The 20022-nt window shown below is 31.8% G+C and overlaps 3 protein-coding genes across 3 annotated transcripts; all 3 read right to left on the reverse strand.

Moving 5' to 3' along the window:
- Positions 1–4160: 4160 nt before the first annotated feature.
- On the reverse strand, positions 4161–4904 carry LOC140873936 (uncharacterized). Its single transcript, XM_073277218.1, has one exon. The coding sequence runs from the start codon at positions 4902–4904 to the stop codon at positions 4161–4163; it is 744 nt and encodes a 247-aa protein (XP_073133319.1).
- A 50-nt stretch (positions 4905–4954) lies between these two features.
- On the reverse strand, positions 4955–7557 carry LOC140873937 (uncharacterized). The gene is made up of 3 exons (XM_073277220.1): positions 6970–7557; positions 5774–6243; positions 4955–5396 (listed from the first exon to the last, which is right to left on the reverse strand). The coding sequence occupies exons 1-3, from the start codon at positions 7555–7557 to the stop codon at positions 4955–4957; spliced, it is 1500 nt and encodes a 499-aa protein (XP_073133321.1).
- An 11170-nt stretch (positions 7558–18727) lies between these two features.
- Positions 18728–19438, reverse strand: LOC140873938 (uncharacterized). Its single transcript, XM_073277221.1, has one exon. The coding sequence runs from the start codon at positions 19436–19438 to the stop codon at positions 18728–18730; it is 711 nt and encodes a 236-aa protein (XP_073133322.1).
- Positions 19439–20022: the final 584 nt, after the last annotated feature.

The raw sequence follows: 20022 nt of genomic DNA on the forward strand, positions 1-20022 counted from the left end.
TTCGCCCCTACCTGTTTAACCCAACTGGGACTTTGTAGCAACCAAAATCCGCCAAAATCCAGTTCATCAATCGAACGGATCTACAATGAATAATGGACCTAAGCCACTAATTCAGATCTCAAGAGTGAATAACAACTCGCACTCTTTGCACATGTTGCGTGCATACATATAATTTTTTTTATACATATATATTTTTTTACGTTAATTAATTTTCATGTTATTTTCAGACTGAAGTTTTGAATTAAATATTCAAAAATTTGCATTACTATAAAAAAATAAGGATAGTTTTTTAATTAAATAGTAATAGATATAAATATAAATTCTAAAAAGTATATAATATAAAATAATAAAATATGATAATCAATAATGAATAAGTGATGTGATATTGTGATAATTTCGAGGGAAGGGTTAAAAAAAAATAAGGATTTGGGGATATTTCTGTAAACATAATTAAGGTTTCAGCAAATTGATTGAAAATTAGTTAATAAATGAGTATATTTTTAATTAAATAGGAAGATGATTATGCTGATGATTGTGATAATAATAACAAGAACAACAAATTAATTAATTAGCTTAAAATCTATCTAAATAAGATTTTAATCAAACAATTAATTAAAACATTTTCCATAAAATATTTTTTAATTTTTATTATAGTCCAGAAAAATAAACCAAATTTATTTTTATGATGAGTATGTCGAGCTCCATACGAATATCAATGTTCCATTTCCAGAATTTCCAAGTGGAAACTTTCCACAAGAGAGAATCTTCATTGGATTTTCGTGCCAACTTGGAATTGACTCATAATCAATATTACAAGCTTATAAACTTAGGGGAGTGTTATTTACATTCTAAAAAATGTTAATATCACTCTAATTTACCTAATTAATTTAATATTAGACAAAATTACTCTTATCATATCTTTTCTTATATAATAGAATTTTGACTTACCATAAAAAATCATACACTTTTGTTTTAACTACTATATACAGTATTAATATTTTAGAAAGTTTGTTTATCGGATATAAATAAAATATAAAATAATAAAAATATTTTATTTTGATATTAAAATTTAATATTATTTATATTTTATCCTAAATTTTAGATGATATACGAATGGTTATCGGATTTTTTAAAAACAAAATATATATCTATATATATATATATATATATATATATATATATATATATATATATATATATATAATATTGGATGTAAAAATTTTGATTTACCAAAAGTTTATTAAAATTTAAGACTAAAATTTAAATTTCTATGTTATTTTATACTTTTTATTTTGTAATATATTTTCTCGTTATTAAAAAAATAAATTTTATAATATAAAAATTTTATGTAAACTCAATTCTTATAATGTAAAAAAATAATAAATATTAAAATTAATTTGTATTTATTTTGGTTTATGCTAATATACAAATATATTAACTATAAATTTATAAAAAATGTTATTTTAAAATAATTTTTTTTATTAAGTTATATATTTTATAAGATATTATAATTAATTAAAAATTTAAAAATTTTAAGTTATAATAAAAAAATTAAGGAGTTAGGTTATACTAAATAAAAAAAACTAAAACATAAAAATGAACTATCATTTTTTCGAAAAATTAAAAGAAAATATAAATTTAGATGAAAGTAAAATTAATAATTAGTTTTTGATAGTTTTGTGTGTTTTTATTAACAAATTTAACTATATTATTTTGAGTAATTAATGTTATAGATAACATATTTTAAGAATAGAAGGTTTGAAACTATGAATGAGTTTGCTAAAAATAAAGCCAATTAAAGGTTACAATTGTCAATTTTTAGTATTAAATTAAAAATGAAGTGTATTTAACAAAAATGTGGAGTGTAAATAACACTCCCCATAAACTTAATATGATTAATCTTTTAAATCTTAAAATTTAACTCATTGAATTTAATTATTTTGTTCGGATAAATCATAATCAGTATTTGTATGATATTCAAAGGTTCAACTGTGTGCTAGCTGTGAGCAGTGAGATCATGACTATTTGCGATTTTAGATTAAACACATTTAATCTTTTGTGGACAAACCAGAATTTCTCCTATGTTGACAATGAGACTCTTTTAATTATTGATGTCGAAACTCATTTCGGTTTAACCTACTCACTGATGATTAGCGCCTAGCAACATCGCTTCACGTCCTTTAGATATAAACTGATAGTGTTTGCAATAACATTTATTAAGACATACATACGATCCTTTCAAGCTTCAGATCATATGTACCCTGATTCGATATGGGGCATTGGTATGTTAATACCCTAATTGATTCCAATAACATGCTACGTCCCGGAATGCAATATCTCGTTTGCTGCAAATAGATAAACTCGTTTCTCTAAAACATATATTCTACTCCGACTAGAAATTCCTCGAGATATTTATTTGACAGAACAAATAATATATCAACTAAAGTAAACGAGCTACAATACATCGAACTTGTCACCTTATAACCCTCGAGAAGTCAGAAAATAAGTCACAGTGAAGTACTCGCCAAATAGAGCTACAGTGGTGTATTAGGTCGTGATTGATGCACACTTATAAATTCTCCACTCGGCCATTGGAAACCACCTAGAGAATTGAGGTCAAGGGACTAAGGGTAGTTCAATGTACTCATCCATTAAGCAACTATTTGAGTACATGGATGTCCATGCATCCATGCTAATGAAATGTGGCATTTCCACAACATGTTGGTCTCGATTGAGTTTGTATTATCCTTCTTCTTGAGAGCTCATGAACCAAGAACTAATTCAGGGATCACAATCACTTAGAAATGTGCTTTACAAGTACAAACAATTACGTAATCACATTTTTTATGGACTATAATAATCTCGAGGTCATTTTATCTATAATTTCTATACAAGCGTGTGTTTTGCATTGCGTCATTACTATTGTCTTTCCTAGGTTTGTTTTCCTTATTTGTGTTTTTTGGGTCCAATATTCTTCATCATCATCATCTTCTTCTTCATCATCATCTTCTGCTTATTATTATTATTATTATTATTATTATTATTATTTAATTTTTTTTGTATTTTTATAGTTGTTTTCTTATAACATTGATGTAGCAAAAAATTGATATTATCCGATTAGAGAAAAAATCTGGGTAATTTGTGAAAATCCGGGTGGCCGAATTAATACTCGAACGATTCCGGAGAACGAAGTTCATGAGTTGTTATCTGCATCACAAAGCAAAGTGAGTGGTACCGGAAGTTGCCCGACGAAGACACTCTGACGCTCAAGTTAGTATTTGCCCAATAAAAGTTCTAGATTGGAAAATATTCTATTGCATTTAGAACGAAGTGGTTCAACATAATTTATATTTGACCTGCATTCCAAAATTAGGTGCATCAGTTTTTTTTTTTTTCCAAAAGCCGCATGTTGTGGCGGGGGGTTAGGCGGACCCCTACCCGTTTATTGATAAATTTAGGTGCATCAGTTGTGTATCAATATTTATATGCAAATACTATTTTCACTATAATAAGAAATTATAATGTCTCACCTTTTTTATTATCATCATCTATGTGGTAGCAATACATCTTTGTATACAACATTTTTCGTATACATACCAGATAGATTTTGTAACTTTCTATCTTTGACCAAAAGCTTTGTGCTATGTTGAGAAATTCCTCTTGAAAGTGCCACATATAGCTGACCATGACTAAACACGTTATTACGCAAGAAAATACCAATATGTGGTATTGTTTGCCCTTGTGCCTTATTTATTGTGAGAGAAAAACTTAACCGTATTGGGAACTGTCTACGTGTCAACTCAAATGGTAGTCCAGAATTTTTTTCACTCTTCAATGGCATTCGATGAAGAAAATATCGTGTACCTTTATAAGGACCTGTTATGATCTCAGCATCTAGATAGTTTCTCCCAAGATTGCGACATATTAATCTCGTTTCATTACATAGACCAAGTTCAGGTGCAACATTTCTTAACAGCATAATTGGACAACCTATTTTCAATGTGATCTTATGGGGTGGTAAACCACTGGGACAGAGCGAATTTAAAAACTCTTCTTGGAAAAGTTTATTATTATCATCAGCAACGAAGTCCCAAGAAGTGTACTCTCTTTCTTCACCAGGAAATTTTGAAATAAGAACTTCATTAATCTCATCGACATCTTTATTTTTTGGGGGTAATAATAGCTCTGTCAACCATGTATTCGGCATCATTCACATGATCTTCCATTCTAGGGAAAATAGAATTAATCAACTGGTGAATTGATTGTTCACCTTCCCATGGTATGATCATCGAATCTGACAACCTTATAAAATTATCTTTTACAATGTCTTGCATGCCATCACCTACACGTAATAGGAATTGAGAGAACTCAGGATCTTGGGCAGATCTCATATTTTGGTCGAGATGTAATATTTTGACATGATGCCAGAATGTCGATTTTGAAACACTTGCTGCAATTTGATCTCTCATTGAGCCTCGTTTCACAACCGGTAATACTTGTCTAAAGTCTCCACCAAGAATAATAGTTTTTCCACCAAATGACAATTTATTTTCCATAATATCTTGGAATGTTTGATTCACAGATCCAAATGCAAAACGATTTGTCATTGGAGCCTCATCCCAAACTACAGCTTTTGCACGTCGAATTAACTCTGAAAGATCTGTCTGTTTCTTAATCTTGCATAATGTCGATGATGTTGGTGTAAGTGGGATTTGAAAACGTGAGTGTGCAGTTCTGCCACCTGGCAACAATGTTGCAGCTATTCCGAAAGTTGCTACGGCAATTACAATATTACCATTCTTTCTCAAGTGTGCCAAAATTGACCGGTACAGAAAAGTTTTACCAGTTCCTCCAGGACCATCGATAAAGAAAAGGTTTGAGCGGTTATTCATAATACTTTCCATTATAGTGTCAAAAGCTATCCTTTGTTGAGTATTCAAATATTCAATAGATCTCAAATCTTCTTCAGGTATTGAATACAGAGTTCATCCTCGATTATTCTTGGGAGAGACGATTCACCCAAAAATTCGACACTTATTGATGGCAAATCAAAATCCTCTAGTGTCTTTTTGTATTGATGCAACAAATGTCGTATCTCAAGAAGCAATTTGTTGACGATGAATAGACTACTTGTCGAACATGATCTACCATAATCTTCAGACATGTACATGTGAAAATCATCCCAAAGTTGTCTAACCCTTGTTGGTTGACAAAACACCAATATGAAAACGAACAACCTTCTTAATGAAGATGGCATATTAACATAACATGCTTCTTGTAAACATTGATGAACATAATCATCATGTTCCAGAAGCCCTCTCATTTCAGCCGCCTCTTTGAATGTTGCATATACAACCCCATCTACTGTCATGAGTTCTTTAAAAGAACTTGGTCCTCTAACATGATTTAAAAGAACACGCAGATAAAATCTTTCACCTTCAGATGGTGACACAACATATACTCTTCCCACTATTTTATTTTGGCTTCTTCGATGAATCTAATTTTTTTGGATTGAATCCATGTGAAGTATTGTGGAAATTCTCGATATAAGTACTTTCCAATGATGGTAGGATCACAATTCATTGTGAAAAATTCTGTAAGCATAGTCTTTGAATTACCTTCATCTGCAAGTATATCGCTTACCCGTTGAAGTGGATCAAAATTTATTGAATTTCGGTTTGGTAAATGTATTTTTAGCCTAATAACTGAAGGATACATCCTACTGAATTCATATGATTAAATTCGCCACAATGCCTCAGGAGCGCAAATCCACCTTCCGTCAATGAACTGTTGGATTTCATCAATATTATTTCCATCACGTAACTCCAATGCGGCTCGATCATGTCCTTTATGAATGTATTTGTATATATACTTGACACATTTAATCCCTCCACATACTTCAACTTTAATATGACAATCATATTTCAACAGAAGCCACGGATTGTAAGGGACAATCCAACCATTATCAATCATAACTTGATCATTATTGATAGCAAATGTGTGTGCACATTCTCGTCTCCGATACAAAGGATATGAATCATCTTCTCGAGAAGTATTTAGTACAAAAGGTTTTGGAAAGTTCTTCTTACATTTACCATCTTTCATACATGGACTTCGAGGATTGATTAATTCACATGGCTTATGTATCATATGGTGTGTAACTGCTTCAAATAGATTTGGTTCTTCTGTCGGTGAAGGTATTTCAGCACGCACGATTAAGTCAAAGTCATCTGGAGTACGCAGCTTATCAATATTTTCAAATATAACCAACATGTGGACATGAGGCAATCCCCTCTTTTGGTACTCAATGACATATGAGTAAGAAAGAACTTTTCTAAAACTCCTTTATCCACAATATCTTTCTTGAATTCTTCAAATTTAGATCTAAATATTCTCGTAATCAAATCTGGACGGTCTTGAGGGGATTGTCCGGGAAGTAGTTGTTCTTTTATTTCTCTCCAATTCGGATTGCATGTCATTGTAAGCATCAAATCTGTCTTACCATAAGTTTGTACCAATGTCATGGCATCTTGGTACCATTGGTACATGTCATGGGGGCTTCCTTTGAAAGATGATGGAAGTACCGTTCTATGACCAACATTTTCTGCATAGTGTATTTTGGAAATTTATCAAAATAATAAATTGTAAAAAAGATTATAAAAATAAATTTGTTGTACCTGCATTATTCTCACCGCCTTGTAAACAATCTTGCAGTCCTTGATAAAGTTCAGATCGAATGTGTTGTTGATTTGAACGTATCCATCTTAGTCTATGTGTTTCGATCTTCACATAATTGTCTACTACATATTGTTGTAGTAGACGACCTCCTTGAAGCAGTAATGACGAAGAATTACATCTGATCTGGTGTAGAAGTTTGTTAATGAAATGATTTTTGCATTAAACTTACAATAATATATTATTATAATTAATTAATAAAATATAATATAATGTTATGATTTTTTTTCTCACCTGTAACATATGTGCATAGTAATCTAAACATGTTATTGGAGTTCCGTCAATATTTCGGCTATTTTTGTCCCAACCATATGTACCATGTGGCAAAAGGAGTGGATATTGTAGAGGATCATAATAACCAACAATATCTTGAATATTCATCAAGTTTCCACCGATTCCCTGTACGACAATGTCACGACTTTTCAAGTTGTCTGTACATTCATTGTCAACAATTACAGCTGCAACCTGAGATGTTGTCGGTAGACTGTACTGATGTGAATGAGGTTGTTGTTGCTTGATAATAAGCTTGATGTTAGGAATGTCCCCACGTTGGCCTATTTGTCGAAACACACGAACAAATGGATTGTATTTGTCCAGAATGTTTTGTATTTTTATTATCAACTCTCGTCTTAATTCATGATTTTCTTGAAGTCTGTTGTCAACTTCATAGTCTGTGTCAAAAATCCACATCTGCATGTACCTTGGCCTATTATGCTCATGTGGTAAAAGACTTCCGATCGAATGATATATTGACCCATGAGCTCGAAATGTATAAATTCCATTCGCGCCGGTTGCCAATGATTCATCTATATTCACTTCCATAGATGTAAAAGAGAACACATGATTATAATCCCTTATGTACTGCATGAAATGTCTACCTTCTTCATTGTTCGCAGCAAATAGTTCTCGCAATTCACATGGTGTAGGTATCGGATCTAATTTTGTACGTCCATTTCGACAACAAAATTGAGACTTTTCACCATGGAACAATAAAGCTTGACAATGTAAACAGATCGTTGATTGAGGTAAAATCCATCTATCATGTTGTTGATTCTCATTAAAATTCCATGCTATGTTATGATATCGACGTGGACGTAGATATCTTCGTGTGTTACCGACTACATTGTTTTCAATATAGTTAGTCCCTGTAGTTATTCACAAATAAATTATTTGAAGTCAATAATATATGCATACTTATATGCATGTCAAATCATATAGTTAGAAAGAATAATAAATTCGAACCAACATCTTCTAATGCATATATGAATGACATCACCTAAAGTTTATGTAAAAATTATATATGTGAAACGTGCGGTGAAATTCTATTAAAAAATTTATATATGTAACATATATATTCATATATATTGAAGTAATTATTTATTGAATTTGATAAATGACCTTGAATAACATCATTTGTTGGTTGTTGATGGGTGCTAGAATTTCCACGCTCAAAATTTGATGTTAAGATGTGATAAGGTATTGGTTCCAACTGACATGTTTGTCGCACCGTAGTTGTATCAATACCTAAAATGTTAAAACTTAATTTTTTTTAGGATAAACAAACTAATAAATATATATTTTTTTAAAATAAAAATGTGGAAACAATATTATATATTGTAAAACGTACTTACATCGTTCACTGATGTTATGAGTTGATTCTGAAATGCCCGTGTTTTGTGTAATAAAATTGTTATTGGAAAGAGCAGATGCTTGTCTCCCTCTTTGGTAAGTTGTACGACGATGAGCTAAATAGTTGCTTCTTGCTTCCTCATTCATTGATTGTCGTCTATTACGTTGTGCAAATCTCCAACGTTGTTGTTGATCTGTCCAAAAATATATGGAGATTTGAAATGTCTTGTATGTCAAATAATTGAAGCAATATTTATATTTGTATTTTAAATAAATGATATATGGTGCAATAATTTGAGAAAAGTAAAAAAAATAAATAAATAAACAGATTAAATGTAAAAGTATTATTTTATTGCATATCATACGTTCATGTGATGTAGTATTGGAAGATCTCAAATCCATTATTCTCGTTTGATATCTTGATCGGCGCTGAGCGAGATAAGATTGTCGTTGTTCTTCGGTCATAGATTGCCTTCTTTCACGTTCATTCAATAACAACAATCGACGTCTTTCAACACTATAAGAGATGGAGCTAGAAATATTTGTGTTCTGCATAATACAATAGATGACGACTAAGTAACATAATGAAATAATTTATATGAAAGTCTCGGCATGACTAAGATTGAACATAATACTAATGTCTAAATTGGTAACATTAAAAGTTTTATTTTTTTTATTAAAATGGTTAGTAGCATGAAATTGAAAGGTAACTGACCTGTGTTGTGCTTTCAATGTGCAGCGTATTATTGACAATATTCATGGGGATATGGTCTCCTGCATTCACGTGATCCATTGTTTCCAACCTTCTAGTGGTTGCAAAAACCAGGTACCATGTAGTATACAGTATGTGGAGATTGAGTTAGATATTCCGTTCATAATTTAGATATGTGCGACAATATGTTTTAAATTGAAAAATTAAAATTTAATTTCAAAATGAAAATACATTATTATAAAATTATTGAAATTCATTATATTTCATTAAAAAATTATATATTTGGTTGTCAAAATTATTCGTTATGATTATAAATAAATAATAGTTTTAAATATTGTCAACCAAATATATAATTTTTTAATCTGATTCCACCTTGGTGGGGAAGAGGATGAAGTTGATCCAGGTTCTGGGCTCACTTGGCAAATAGTTGATGAAGCAATTGGAGCTGATGAAAATATACAACCCCGAAGAAGCTCTAGAGTGAGAGAACTTCACGAGGATGATTTTGCATCCGAAGAAGAGGATGATCACAATGATGATATTGAGCTTGTGTCCGATGAAAAACAAGTTTTTGAAAATTATGGAGAAGAAGTAGACTAGTAGCGTAAATTTGAGACATTCTATTAGTTGTGTAATTTTTGAACTCATTTTAAAATTTGATGTTTTTTTATGTTGGAATTATATAATGTGATTTTTTTAGTTGATAACGTGGAATCCACCTAGCGGCGCTTAGTCCCCGCCTAGGCGACCTAGGCGCTGTTCAAGCGCCCGACTAGCGCCTAGCAAATTTTAGAACCTTGGTTCAAGCTATGTTTTAGACTTGGTTATTGGAGTTGCATTTAAGAAACATAACAATACATTTTTAAAAAAACAATTTAAATAAACTTACGAGCTGTGCAAAGTGTCTACTATGCTCTAAAGCTTCTTTTTGTGCTGAACCCGTGTAGATGCTACGTGAAGCCACACTTGCAACTATTTAATAAAAATAACAACAAATCAATAAAATCGTTGAAATTTTGAAAATTTTCTAGGTGCAACTAATATTGAGTTTAACAAAACTTACCAGAACGAAGGTTTCTCGTCAACAAGAATTTAAACATCTGTTCACACATAGAAAAACAAATTTCAGAAAAATCACTATATAACAAATTTGAACTAGTCAAGCACATTTACAGAATGAACTTAGACTGCAAAAATCAAACGTATGTAATACTAAATGTATTATCCATATCCGGTTGAGTGTCGTAGATTCTCATACTTCACAAAATCAAGAATGAAAATAACAAGTACCCGTGAATGAGCAAAAAGAATGCAGCGTGTATTTGTTCTTACCGGGCAAGAAACAGGCCCATTTTGAATTATTCCGGCTTTATTATAAGTAGATAAGTGGGATAATTAGCCATAAAACCATAATAATTGATCATTACATGCCAAAATATAGTTTCAACATCCATAGTCTTTTTCCACGTTAAATGGACCCAATCTTATTTGTTTGGGCTTTTAATTTTAGTCAAAATATGTCAATTATATGTCTTCAATTTTTGCCCGAATAGCTCACGCTATTCAGAAAAAAGCGCTATAGTGTACGCTATTTGCGCTATAGCGCGCTTTTCTTGATAATAGCGTGTGTTATTTGTGCAAAACACTAAATTAGTAGCGCTATGTAACGCTACGTCAAAAAAATGCGCTATTTAAAACACTGATTGGCAAGCTTTCCAAAAGTAATATCATTGTACAATTCCTACACCGAACCAAACAAAACAACATATGTTCAGTGATCAGCCAATAAAATGTAGAATGACTCCCGATCAACTATGTTAAATTCAGTTTCTTCGCTCGTGAATTACAAAATCGTTTCAAAAAACGTAAGATAAACTCAATTGAAATCTCATATGTGTTATTTTCCCAATTCAAATCTGATTAATATTAGGTTTTGGACAAAATTGATGCGATTATCGCGTAACACATGAAAAACGAAGGAAATCCTACAGTTTGCAGTGCAAAACACATAACTAATATAATACACCGATAAAATCATAGGAAATAAGCAAATTTTTGAATGAATTTATGCCAAATACCTTGAGATCGACGAAAAATGACAAAATCAATGAATTTATGCCAAATACCTTGAAATCGACGAAAAATGACGAAACAATCAAAATCCAATAGCCAAAATCGACTGCGAGCAAAAAGCCAAAAACGAAAACGGAACTCAGAGGCCAAATGTATTGAATGAAACGGTGATTAGAGAATAGAATTTGGAATCGAAATCCTTGGGGCTCCTTTGCGAGGCGGGAAATTCCATGTTTTGAAATCATAACCTCTCATTTTAATACTAGCCTAGCTTGTTTGCACCATAATACTAAAAACAAATACTTTTTTATGGACAATGCTATATGTACACTCTTACATAGAGTCGTACACGCCCTATTAAATTAGGAAAGAATTTCAAATTCTTTTAAAATTTCTTTTTTTTTCAACCTACAATTTTTTGTCTTACTCAAAAAACTTTTTAAGAAAATATTATTATTTTTTATTGCTTACTTGTAGAATTAATTTTACTTAGTTCCACAAAAATAATTATTTTATAAAATTTTAAAATATAATTATGAAAATATAATTATTAATTGAGTTAAAAAATAATAATGGTCTATTTTCTTATAGAAAATATATTTTAAAATTTTTAAAATTAAAATTTCAAATTTAAATCATATATAAGCGAGATTTATTATTATATATTTACATTTATTATGGATAAAATATATATTTAAACTAAAATATATTTAATATTATTATGTGTAATAATTAATTATTTTGTTAAAAACAAAATAAAAAATCAAATAATATAGGTTTATGTTGACCGTGTTAGTCGAGTTTGAGTCGATCGCTATTGATTTATTCGGATTTGGTTTGAGAAATTTATAAAAAAAAAATTGTACTTATTTGTAGAATTAAGAAATAATTACTATATTTTTATATATTGTATGTTTGAAAAAAAATATTGTATATTGTATCATAGATTTTAAACATGTAATAATTATTTTGTAAAAAATTGATTTTTAAAAATAATTTTTATTGTGTGTAGTAAGTTTATTTTAAATTTTGTATACTTGGACTTTCAAATTTAAGTTATATAGAAAAATATAAGTGAGATTTTGTTATTATGTATTTAAATCAAAATATATTAATTATTATTATGTGTATTTAATTATTTTGTTAAAAATTTTAAAAAAATCAAATATTTCGGGTCTAACTTGAACCCCAAAAATCAACCTTAATCCGATATTAATTGATCAACTTGGGTCGGGTTCAATTTTGACACCCTTAAAATTTCACAATAAATAATTATATTAATAATAATAATATTTCGTTAAGAGTTTTTTTGAAAAAAATAAAAAATTGTAGGTTGAAAATAAAAATATTTTTTAAAAAAATTAATATATTTCTTTGAGTAAGACAAAAAATTGTAGGTTGAAAAAAAAAGAAATTTTAAAAGTTGAAATTCTTTCCTAATTTAATAGGGCGTGTATACCTCTATGTAAGAGTCTATGTACATATAGCATTGTCCCTTTTTTATATATAAAAATCCATCCTCACAAAAGAAAATTTTCATGTTTTGAAACCATAATCTAGGGAAATCATTCTCTTGAGAAAATAAAATAAACATATAAAAAAATGTTATTACTCACATTTTGATTGATTTTTTTCCACATTAAATGGACACAATGAAGAAATTTGCCGTTGCAAACATTAATAAGGCTTCAAACGTTCAAACAATCAGGAATTTAACATATATAATTGATCTACACAACATTTTCAATTAGAATATCAGTGTGGCGAGCATTCAAATAAAAGCAGTCTTCCTCAAATAAAAGATAAGTAATCAATTCATCAAACAATGGAAAGGGATCTAATACTATTATACTATACATCTGAACAGTTTCTATCCTTGCCAAATAGATAACTACATTAAAGTGGACAGCATCTCTCGACCGTAGATGAAAACTGGTGGTTCATTCCACTATCCAATTTTTTCTTTATGCAAAAACATGACTCTTTCAACAGACTATCTCTTCCCAAAAATGCCCAACAGGATAAGTTTTTCTGAACTACAAAATCCTACTCTATGTTTCAAATCACATCCTCCTTAAGCAAGCCCAATGTTTCTATGTACATCCCTTTCATTATAAGTTTAGGGACATTCCAACTCTACAGTTCTTTTCCATTTGAATGTCACCACAATCTTGTGCATTTGTTCTAGCATGGTATTCATATACACTTCGTTAACTCGATTACAAGATTCATGATCAGACCAAAACTAGAAACATTATATGTCATGCATAATTAAAATCCTTGGTTAATCTTCCTAGACATTTACAAATTTTTTCTCTAGAATTTCATGCAGCCAAGGAATTGCAAATAGATTCCACTCATACTGCAGCAATGAAAATCTTCATGAAAAAGAATAATCAGGCACAGACAAATCTAGGCATAAACTGTTTGTTACCCCTTCACAAAAAGCCATAGAATAGCATCACTGGAACAACACGGCAAACACGTAGTGAGCAATGTAGCAGGCATTAGAAAATCAAAAACAGGGACTCTAAAGGGAGATTTGCAAGCGACTGAGTAACTGACCTTTACTCAATTCGAATCACATCGCCATTTTCTTGGAGTACCAACCGATTGATATCGACACTGGATTCGTGGGTGGGAGAATTAGGAAAAGGTACTCGCAAATTGCTATTTTGAAAAATAACTCTCCCTTTGGTAATACCCGATCGGTTCGGGATTTTTGTAGGAAATAATTGGGTTCGGGTATTCGGGTAATACCCGAACCCAAATTGTGTAATTTTACTGCCCGAATAATGCAAGGGTACCCCACACCCTACTAAGGTAGTGTTTGCAACACCCCTACTAAAATAATCCTCACAAAAAAAAAATTTCATGTTTTGAAACCATAATCTAGGGAAATCATTCTCTTGAGAAAATAAAATAAACATATAAAAAAATGTTATTACTCACATTTTGATTGATTTTTTTCCACGTTAAATGGACACAATGAAGAAATTTGCCGTTGCAAACATTAATAAGGCTTCAAACGTTCAAACAATCAGGAATTTAACATATATAATTGATCTACACAATATTTTCAAGTAGAACATCAGTGTGGCGAGCATTCAAATGAAAGCAGTCTTCCTCGAATAAAAGATAAGTAATCAATTCATCAAACCATGGAAAGGGATCTAATACTATTATACTATACATCTGAACAGTTTCTATCCTTGCCAAATAGATAACTACATTAAAGTGGACAGCATCTCTCGACCGTAGATGAAAACTGGTGGTTCATTCCACTATCCAATTTTTTCTTTATGCAAAAACATGACTCTCTCAACAGACTATCTCTTCCCTAAAATGCCCAACAGGGTAAGTTTTTCTGAACTACAAAATCCTACTCTATGTTTCAAATCACATCCTCCTTAAGCAAGCCCAATGTTTCTATGTACATCCATTTCATTATAAGTTTAGGGACATTCCAACTCTACAGTTCTTTTCCATTTGAATGTCACCACAATCTTGTGCGTTTGTTCTAGCATGGTATTCATATACACTTCGTTAACTCGATTACAAGATTCATGATCAGACCAAAACTAAAAACATTATATGTCATGCATAATTAAAATCCTTGGTTAATCTTCCTAGATATTTACAAATTTTTCCTCTAGAATTTCATGCAGCCAAGGAATTGCAAATAGATGCCACTCATACTGCAGCAATGAAAATCTTCATGAAAAAGAATAATCAGGCACAGACAAATCTAGGCATAAACTGTTTGTTACCCCTTCACAAAAAGCCATAGAATAGCGTCACTGGAACAACACGGCAAACACGTAGTGAGCAATGTAGCAGGCATTAGAAAATCGAAAACAGGGACTCTAAAGGGAGATTTGCAAGCGACTGAGTAACTGACCTTTACTCAATTCGAATCACATCGCCATTTTCTTGGAGTAACAACCGGTTGATATCGACACTGGATTCGTGGGTGGGAGAATTAGGAAAAGGTACTCGCAAATTGCTATTTTGAAAAATAACTCTCCCTTTGGTAATACCCGATCGGTTCGGGATTTTTGTAGGAAATAATTGGGTTCGGGTATTCGGGTAATACCCGAACCCGAATTGTGTAATTTTACTGCCCGAATAATGCAAGGGTACCCCACACCCTACTAAGGTAGTGTTTGCAACACCCCTACTAAAATAATCCTCACAAAAAAAAAAATTTCATGTTTTGAAACCATAATCTAGGGAAATCATTCTCTTGAGAAAATAAAATAAACATATAAAAAAATGTTATTACTCACATTTTGATTGATTTTTTTCCACGTTAAATGGACACAATGAAGAAATTTGCCATTGCAAACATTAATAAGGCTTCAAACGTTCAAAAAATCAGGAATTTAACATATATAATTGATCTACACAACATTTTCAAGTAGAACATCAGTGTGGCGAGCATTCAAATGAAAGCAGTCTTCCTCGAATAAAAGATAAGTAATCAATTCATCAAACCATGGAAAGGGATCTAATACTATTATACTATACATCTGAATAGTTTCTATCCTTGCCAAATAGATAACTACAATAAAGTGGACAGCATCTCTCGACCGTAGATGAAAACTGGTGGTTCATTCCACTATCCAATTTTTTCCTTATGCAAAAACATGACTCTCTCAACAGACTATCTCTTCCCTAAAATGCCCAACAGGGTAAGTTTTCTGAACTACAAAATCCTACTCTATGTTTCAAATCACATCCTCCTTAAGCAAGCCCAATGTTTCTATGTACATCCATTTCATTATAAGTTTAGGGACATTCCAACTCTACAGTTCTTTTCCATTTGAATGTCACCACAATCTTGTGCGTTTGTTCTAGCATGGTATTCATATACACTTCGTTAACTCGATTACAAGATTCATGATCAGACCAAAACTAGAAACATTATATGTCATGCATAATTAAAATCCTTGGTTAATCTTCCTAGACATTTACAAATTTTTCCTCTAGAATTTCATGCAGCCAAGGAATTGCAAATAGATGCCACTCATCTGCAGCAATGAAAATCTTCATGAAAAAGAATAATCAGGCACAGACAAATCTAGGCATAAACTGTTTGTTACCCCTTCACAAAAAGCCATAGAATAGCGTCACTGGAACAACACGGCAAACACGTAGTGAGCAATGTAGCAGGCATTAGAAAATCGAAAACAGGGACTCTAAAGGGAGATTTGCAAGCGACTGAGTAACTGACCTTTACTCAATTCGAATCACATCGCCATTTTCTTGGAGTACCAACCGGTTGATATCGACACTGGATTCGTGGGTGGGAGAATTAGAAAAAGGTACTCGCAAATTGCTATTTTGAAAAATAACTCTCCCTTTGGTAATACCCGATCGGTTCGGGATTTTTGTAGGAAATAATTGGGTTCGGGTATTCGGGTAATACCCGAACCCAAATTGTGTAATTTTACTGCCCGAATAATGCAAGGGTACCCCACACCCTACTAAGGTAGTGTTTGCAACACCCCTACTAAAATAATCCTCACAAAAAAAAATTTCCATGTTTTGAAACCATAATCTAGGGAAATCATTCTCTTGAGAAAATAAAATAAACATATAAAAAAATGTTATTACTCACATTTTGATTGATTTTTTCCACGTTAAATGGACACAATGAAGAAATTTGCCATTGCAAACATTAATAAGGCTTCAAACGTTCAAACAATCAGGAATTTAACATATATAATTGATCTACACAACATTTTCAAGTAGAACATCAGTGTGGCGAGCATTCAAATGAAAGCAGTCTTCCTCGAATAAAAGATAAGTAATCAATTCATCAAACCATGGAAAGGGATCTAATACTATTATACTATACATCTGAACAGTTTCTATCCTTGCCAAATAGATAACTACATTAAAGTGGACAGAATCTCTCGACCGTAGATGAAAACTGGTGGTTCATTCCACTATCCAATTTTTTCTTTATGCAAAAACATGACTCTCTCAACAGACTATCTCTTCCCTAAAATGCCCAACAGGGTAAGTTTTTCTGAACTACAAAATCCTACTCTATGTTTCAAATCACATCCTCCTTAAGCAAGCCCAATGTTTCTATGTACATCCATTTCATTATAAGTTTAGGGACATTCCAACTCTACAGTTCTTTTCCATTTGAATGTCACCACAATCTTGTGCGTTTGTTCTAGCATGGTATTCATATACACTTCATTAACTCGATTACAAGATTCATGATCAGACCAAAACTAGAAACATTATATGTCATGCATAATTAAAATCCTTGGTTAATCTTCCTAGACATTTACAAATTTTTCCTCTAGAATTTCATGCAGCCAAGGAATTGCAAATAGATGCCACTCATACTGCAGCAATGAAAATCTTCATGAAAAAGAATAATCAGGCACAGACAAATCTAGGCATAAACTGTTTGTTACCCCTTCACAAAAAGCCATAGAATAGCGTCACTGGAACAACACGGCAAACACGTAGTGAGCAATGTAGCAGGCATTAGAAAATCGAAAACAGGGACTCTAAAGGGAGATATGCAAGCGACTGAGTAACTGACCTTTACTCAATTCGAATCACATCGCCATTTTCTTGGAGTACCAACCGGTTGATATCGACACTGGATTCGTGGGTGGGAGAATTAGGAAAAGGTACTCGCAAATTGCTATTTTTAAAAATAACTCTCCCGAAAAATTCTTCATGGGAATATTTAACCAATTAGACTTCGTTTGACTAACATTTTGAAAAATGACCTTCATCTTTTAATTCATTTAGTTTTAATTTTATGCCCTTCTAAATGAAAAACAAATTAAAAACGTTTAGCAGATAGAAAAAATCCATCATCTACCTTTCTCTGTTCACCAATTAAAATAGTGCAACACATAAATTAATCTCATTAGTTAGAAAAAAAAAAGAAAAAATTCGATCTAATTATTTTATTTGTTATATGCTTATCGTACAAAAATTTCAAAGGCTCGGGACCCAAAAATTTGAAATTCACACACTACATGTAAGTCTTTATTTCAAAATGAAAAAATAAAAATAAAAAATTATATCGACATGCAGATTTAGTTTGAAGAATAAAATTCATTGGAATAATTTAAAATTGCATCGACATTCATATATTACCAATTAAAACAAGTTGTTACAATCTAAAACTCATCAACAAATGTTAATTTCAAATGATCAGAGATTGATACCTTCAAATGCCTTATTACACGTTTTCGAAAATTGAAAATTCCAATAATAAATTACATGAAATAAAATCACAATAATATATCTATCTTAAGGCTTTTAGCTAAAGGCCTGCATCATATAAAATTTACGTAACTATTCGTAATTTAAGGATTCAGATTTAATATGTTCAAAATGTAGAAAAAACCCATAGATGAACTACAGTTGGCCATACCACAGTAAACCATGATTCAAAAGGGACAAAAACATGCAATAATCATAAAAACATCCACCCTACAAAATCGTGCCTTCAAAATAACATCAAAGTTAGGTTGGTTAGCCTCCACTCGCTACTGCCTTTATAAATGCATGAGACCCATCAGATAATAAACTTTAAACAACCGACTTCTTCCTGCTCGCAAATTCTCCAACGGAAGGAATTCTTTTTTTCTTTGTTCTTCCTTTATGTACTTTAACCACATGAGGTAGTACAGTCATAGAAGCAATATCTGCAGGTATGTTCCATTCATTAGAGGGGGGCACTGGATAAACTATTTCTGTATAGGCCAACGTCCATACATTTGTCGTGTAATAATGCGAGCACAATTCATAAATATTAATATTATGCTGACCTGCAGCTGCTATAGCATGTGAACACGGAAGTCTATCAATGTCAAAAACTCGGCAACGACATGTTCTTCTATTTAATCCCACAACCGCATCATGACCAACTCCAGTGACATGATATTCAAAGGTATTCAATTGGAAAACTTCCATTTTTTGTGACTCGATAAATCTTGATCGAACCGTTCTCTCAGCCCATGGAGTAAGATGTCCGGTTGAAGCAACAGCAGCTATGCGGTGAGTATTAAACCATGATGAAATAAGATTTTGAATTGCATCCAACATAACAACTATTGGAAGTTCACGAGCTTGTGCCAACTTTGCATTGATTGATTTTGATCCATTGGTTGTCATTATATTATATCTTGAACCATGAAAATACGATCTTGCCCATTTTTCTCGATGAATGCTGTCTTCAAGATACTTTGTGATGCTTGGATAACTGTTATTCATCTCACCGTATAATTCATCAAACTCCATCTATGTGTAAGCTTTAGTTGTTCGCATAAATAGTGCAACTCCACCCGCTTTGGACTTCAGTCTTGTCTTGATGTTTTGTCCAAGATGCCACAAGCAATGACCATATTGTGCTTTCTTGTATACTGAGGCAACACCATTAATGATTCCTTTATGCCTATCAGAAATAAAAACCAGTTCATCATCATCAGGTATCAACTCATGCAACTTCTCAAAGAACCAAGTCCAAGATTCTTCACTTTCTGAATCAACAACTGCCCAAGCAATGGGATATTGGTAGTGGTTTCCATCTTGTGCAGTTGCTATAAGCATAAATATGTTCCATCAACCGATATGTCCTTTCTCATGTATTTAAATCCATCAACACATATCCGGTATGCCAGGAACATGCATTTGAAGCTGTCATCCGGGTTTACCTTCAAATATGTTGTTGACCCGGGATTTACTTGCTTGAGCATATATAAGTACGCAGGGAGTAACCTAAAACTTTCAACAGGATCTCCTCTCAATTGATTTATAGCAAGTTGTTTCCCCTTCCACGCTTTGAAGTAGCTAATCTCTGCACCATTATTTTGCATCATTGCTCT

Source organism: Henckelia pumila, chromosome 1 (genome assembly GCF_033568475.1).
Source record: "Henckelia pumila isolate YLH828 chromosome 1, ASM3356847v2, whole genome shotgun sequence".
In the NCBI taxonomy this organism is placed as follows: domain Eukaryota; kingdom Viridiplantae; phylum Streptophyta; class Magnoliopsida; order Lamiales; family Gesneriaceae; genus Henckelia; species Henckelia pumila.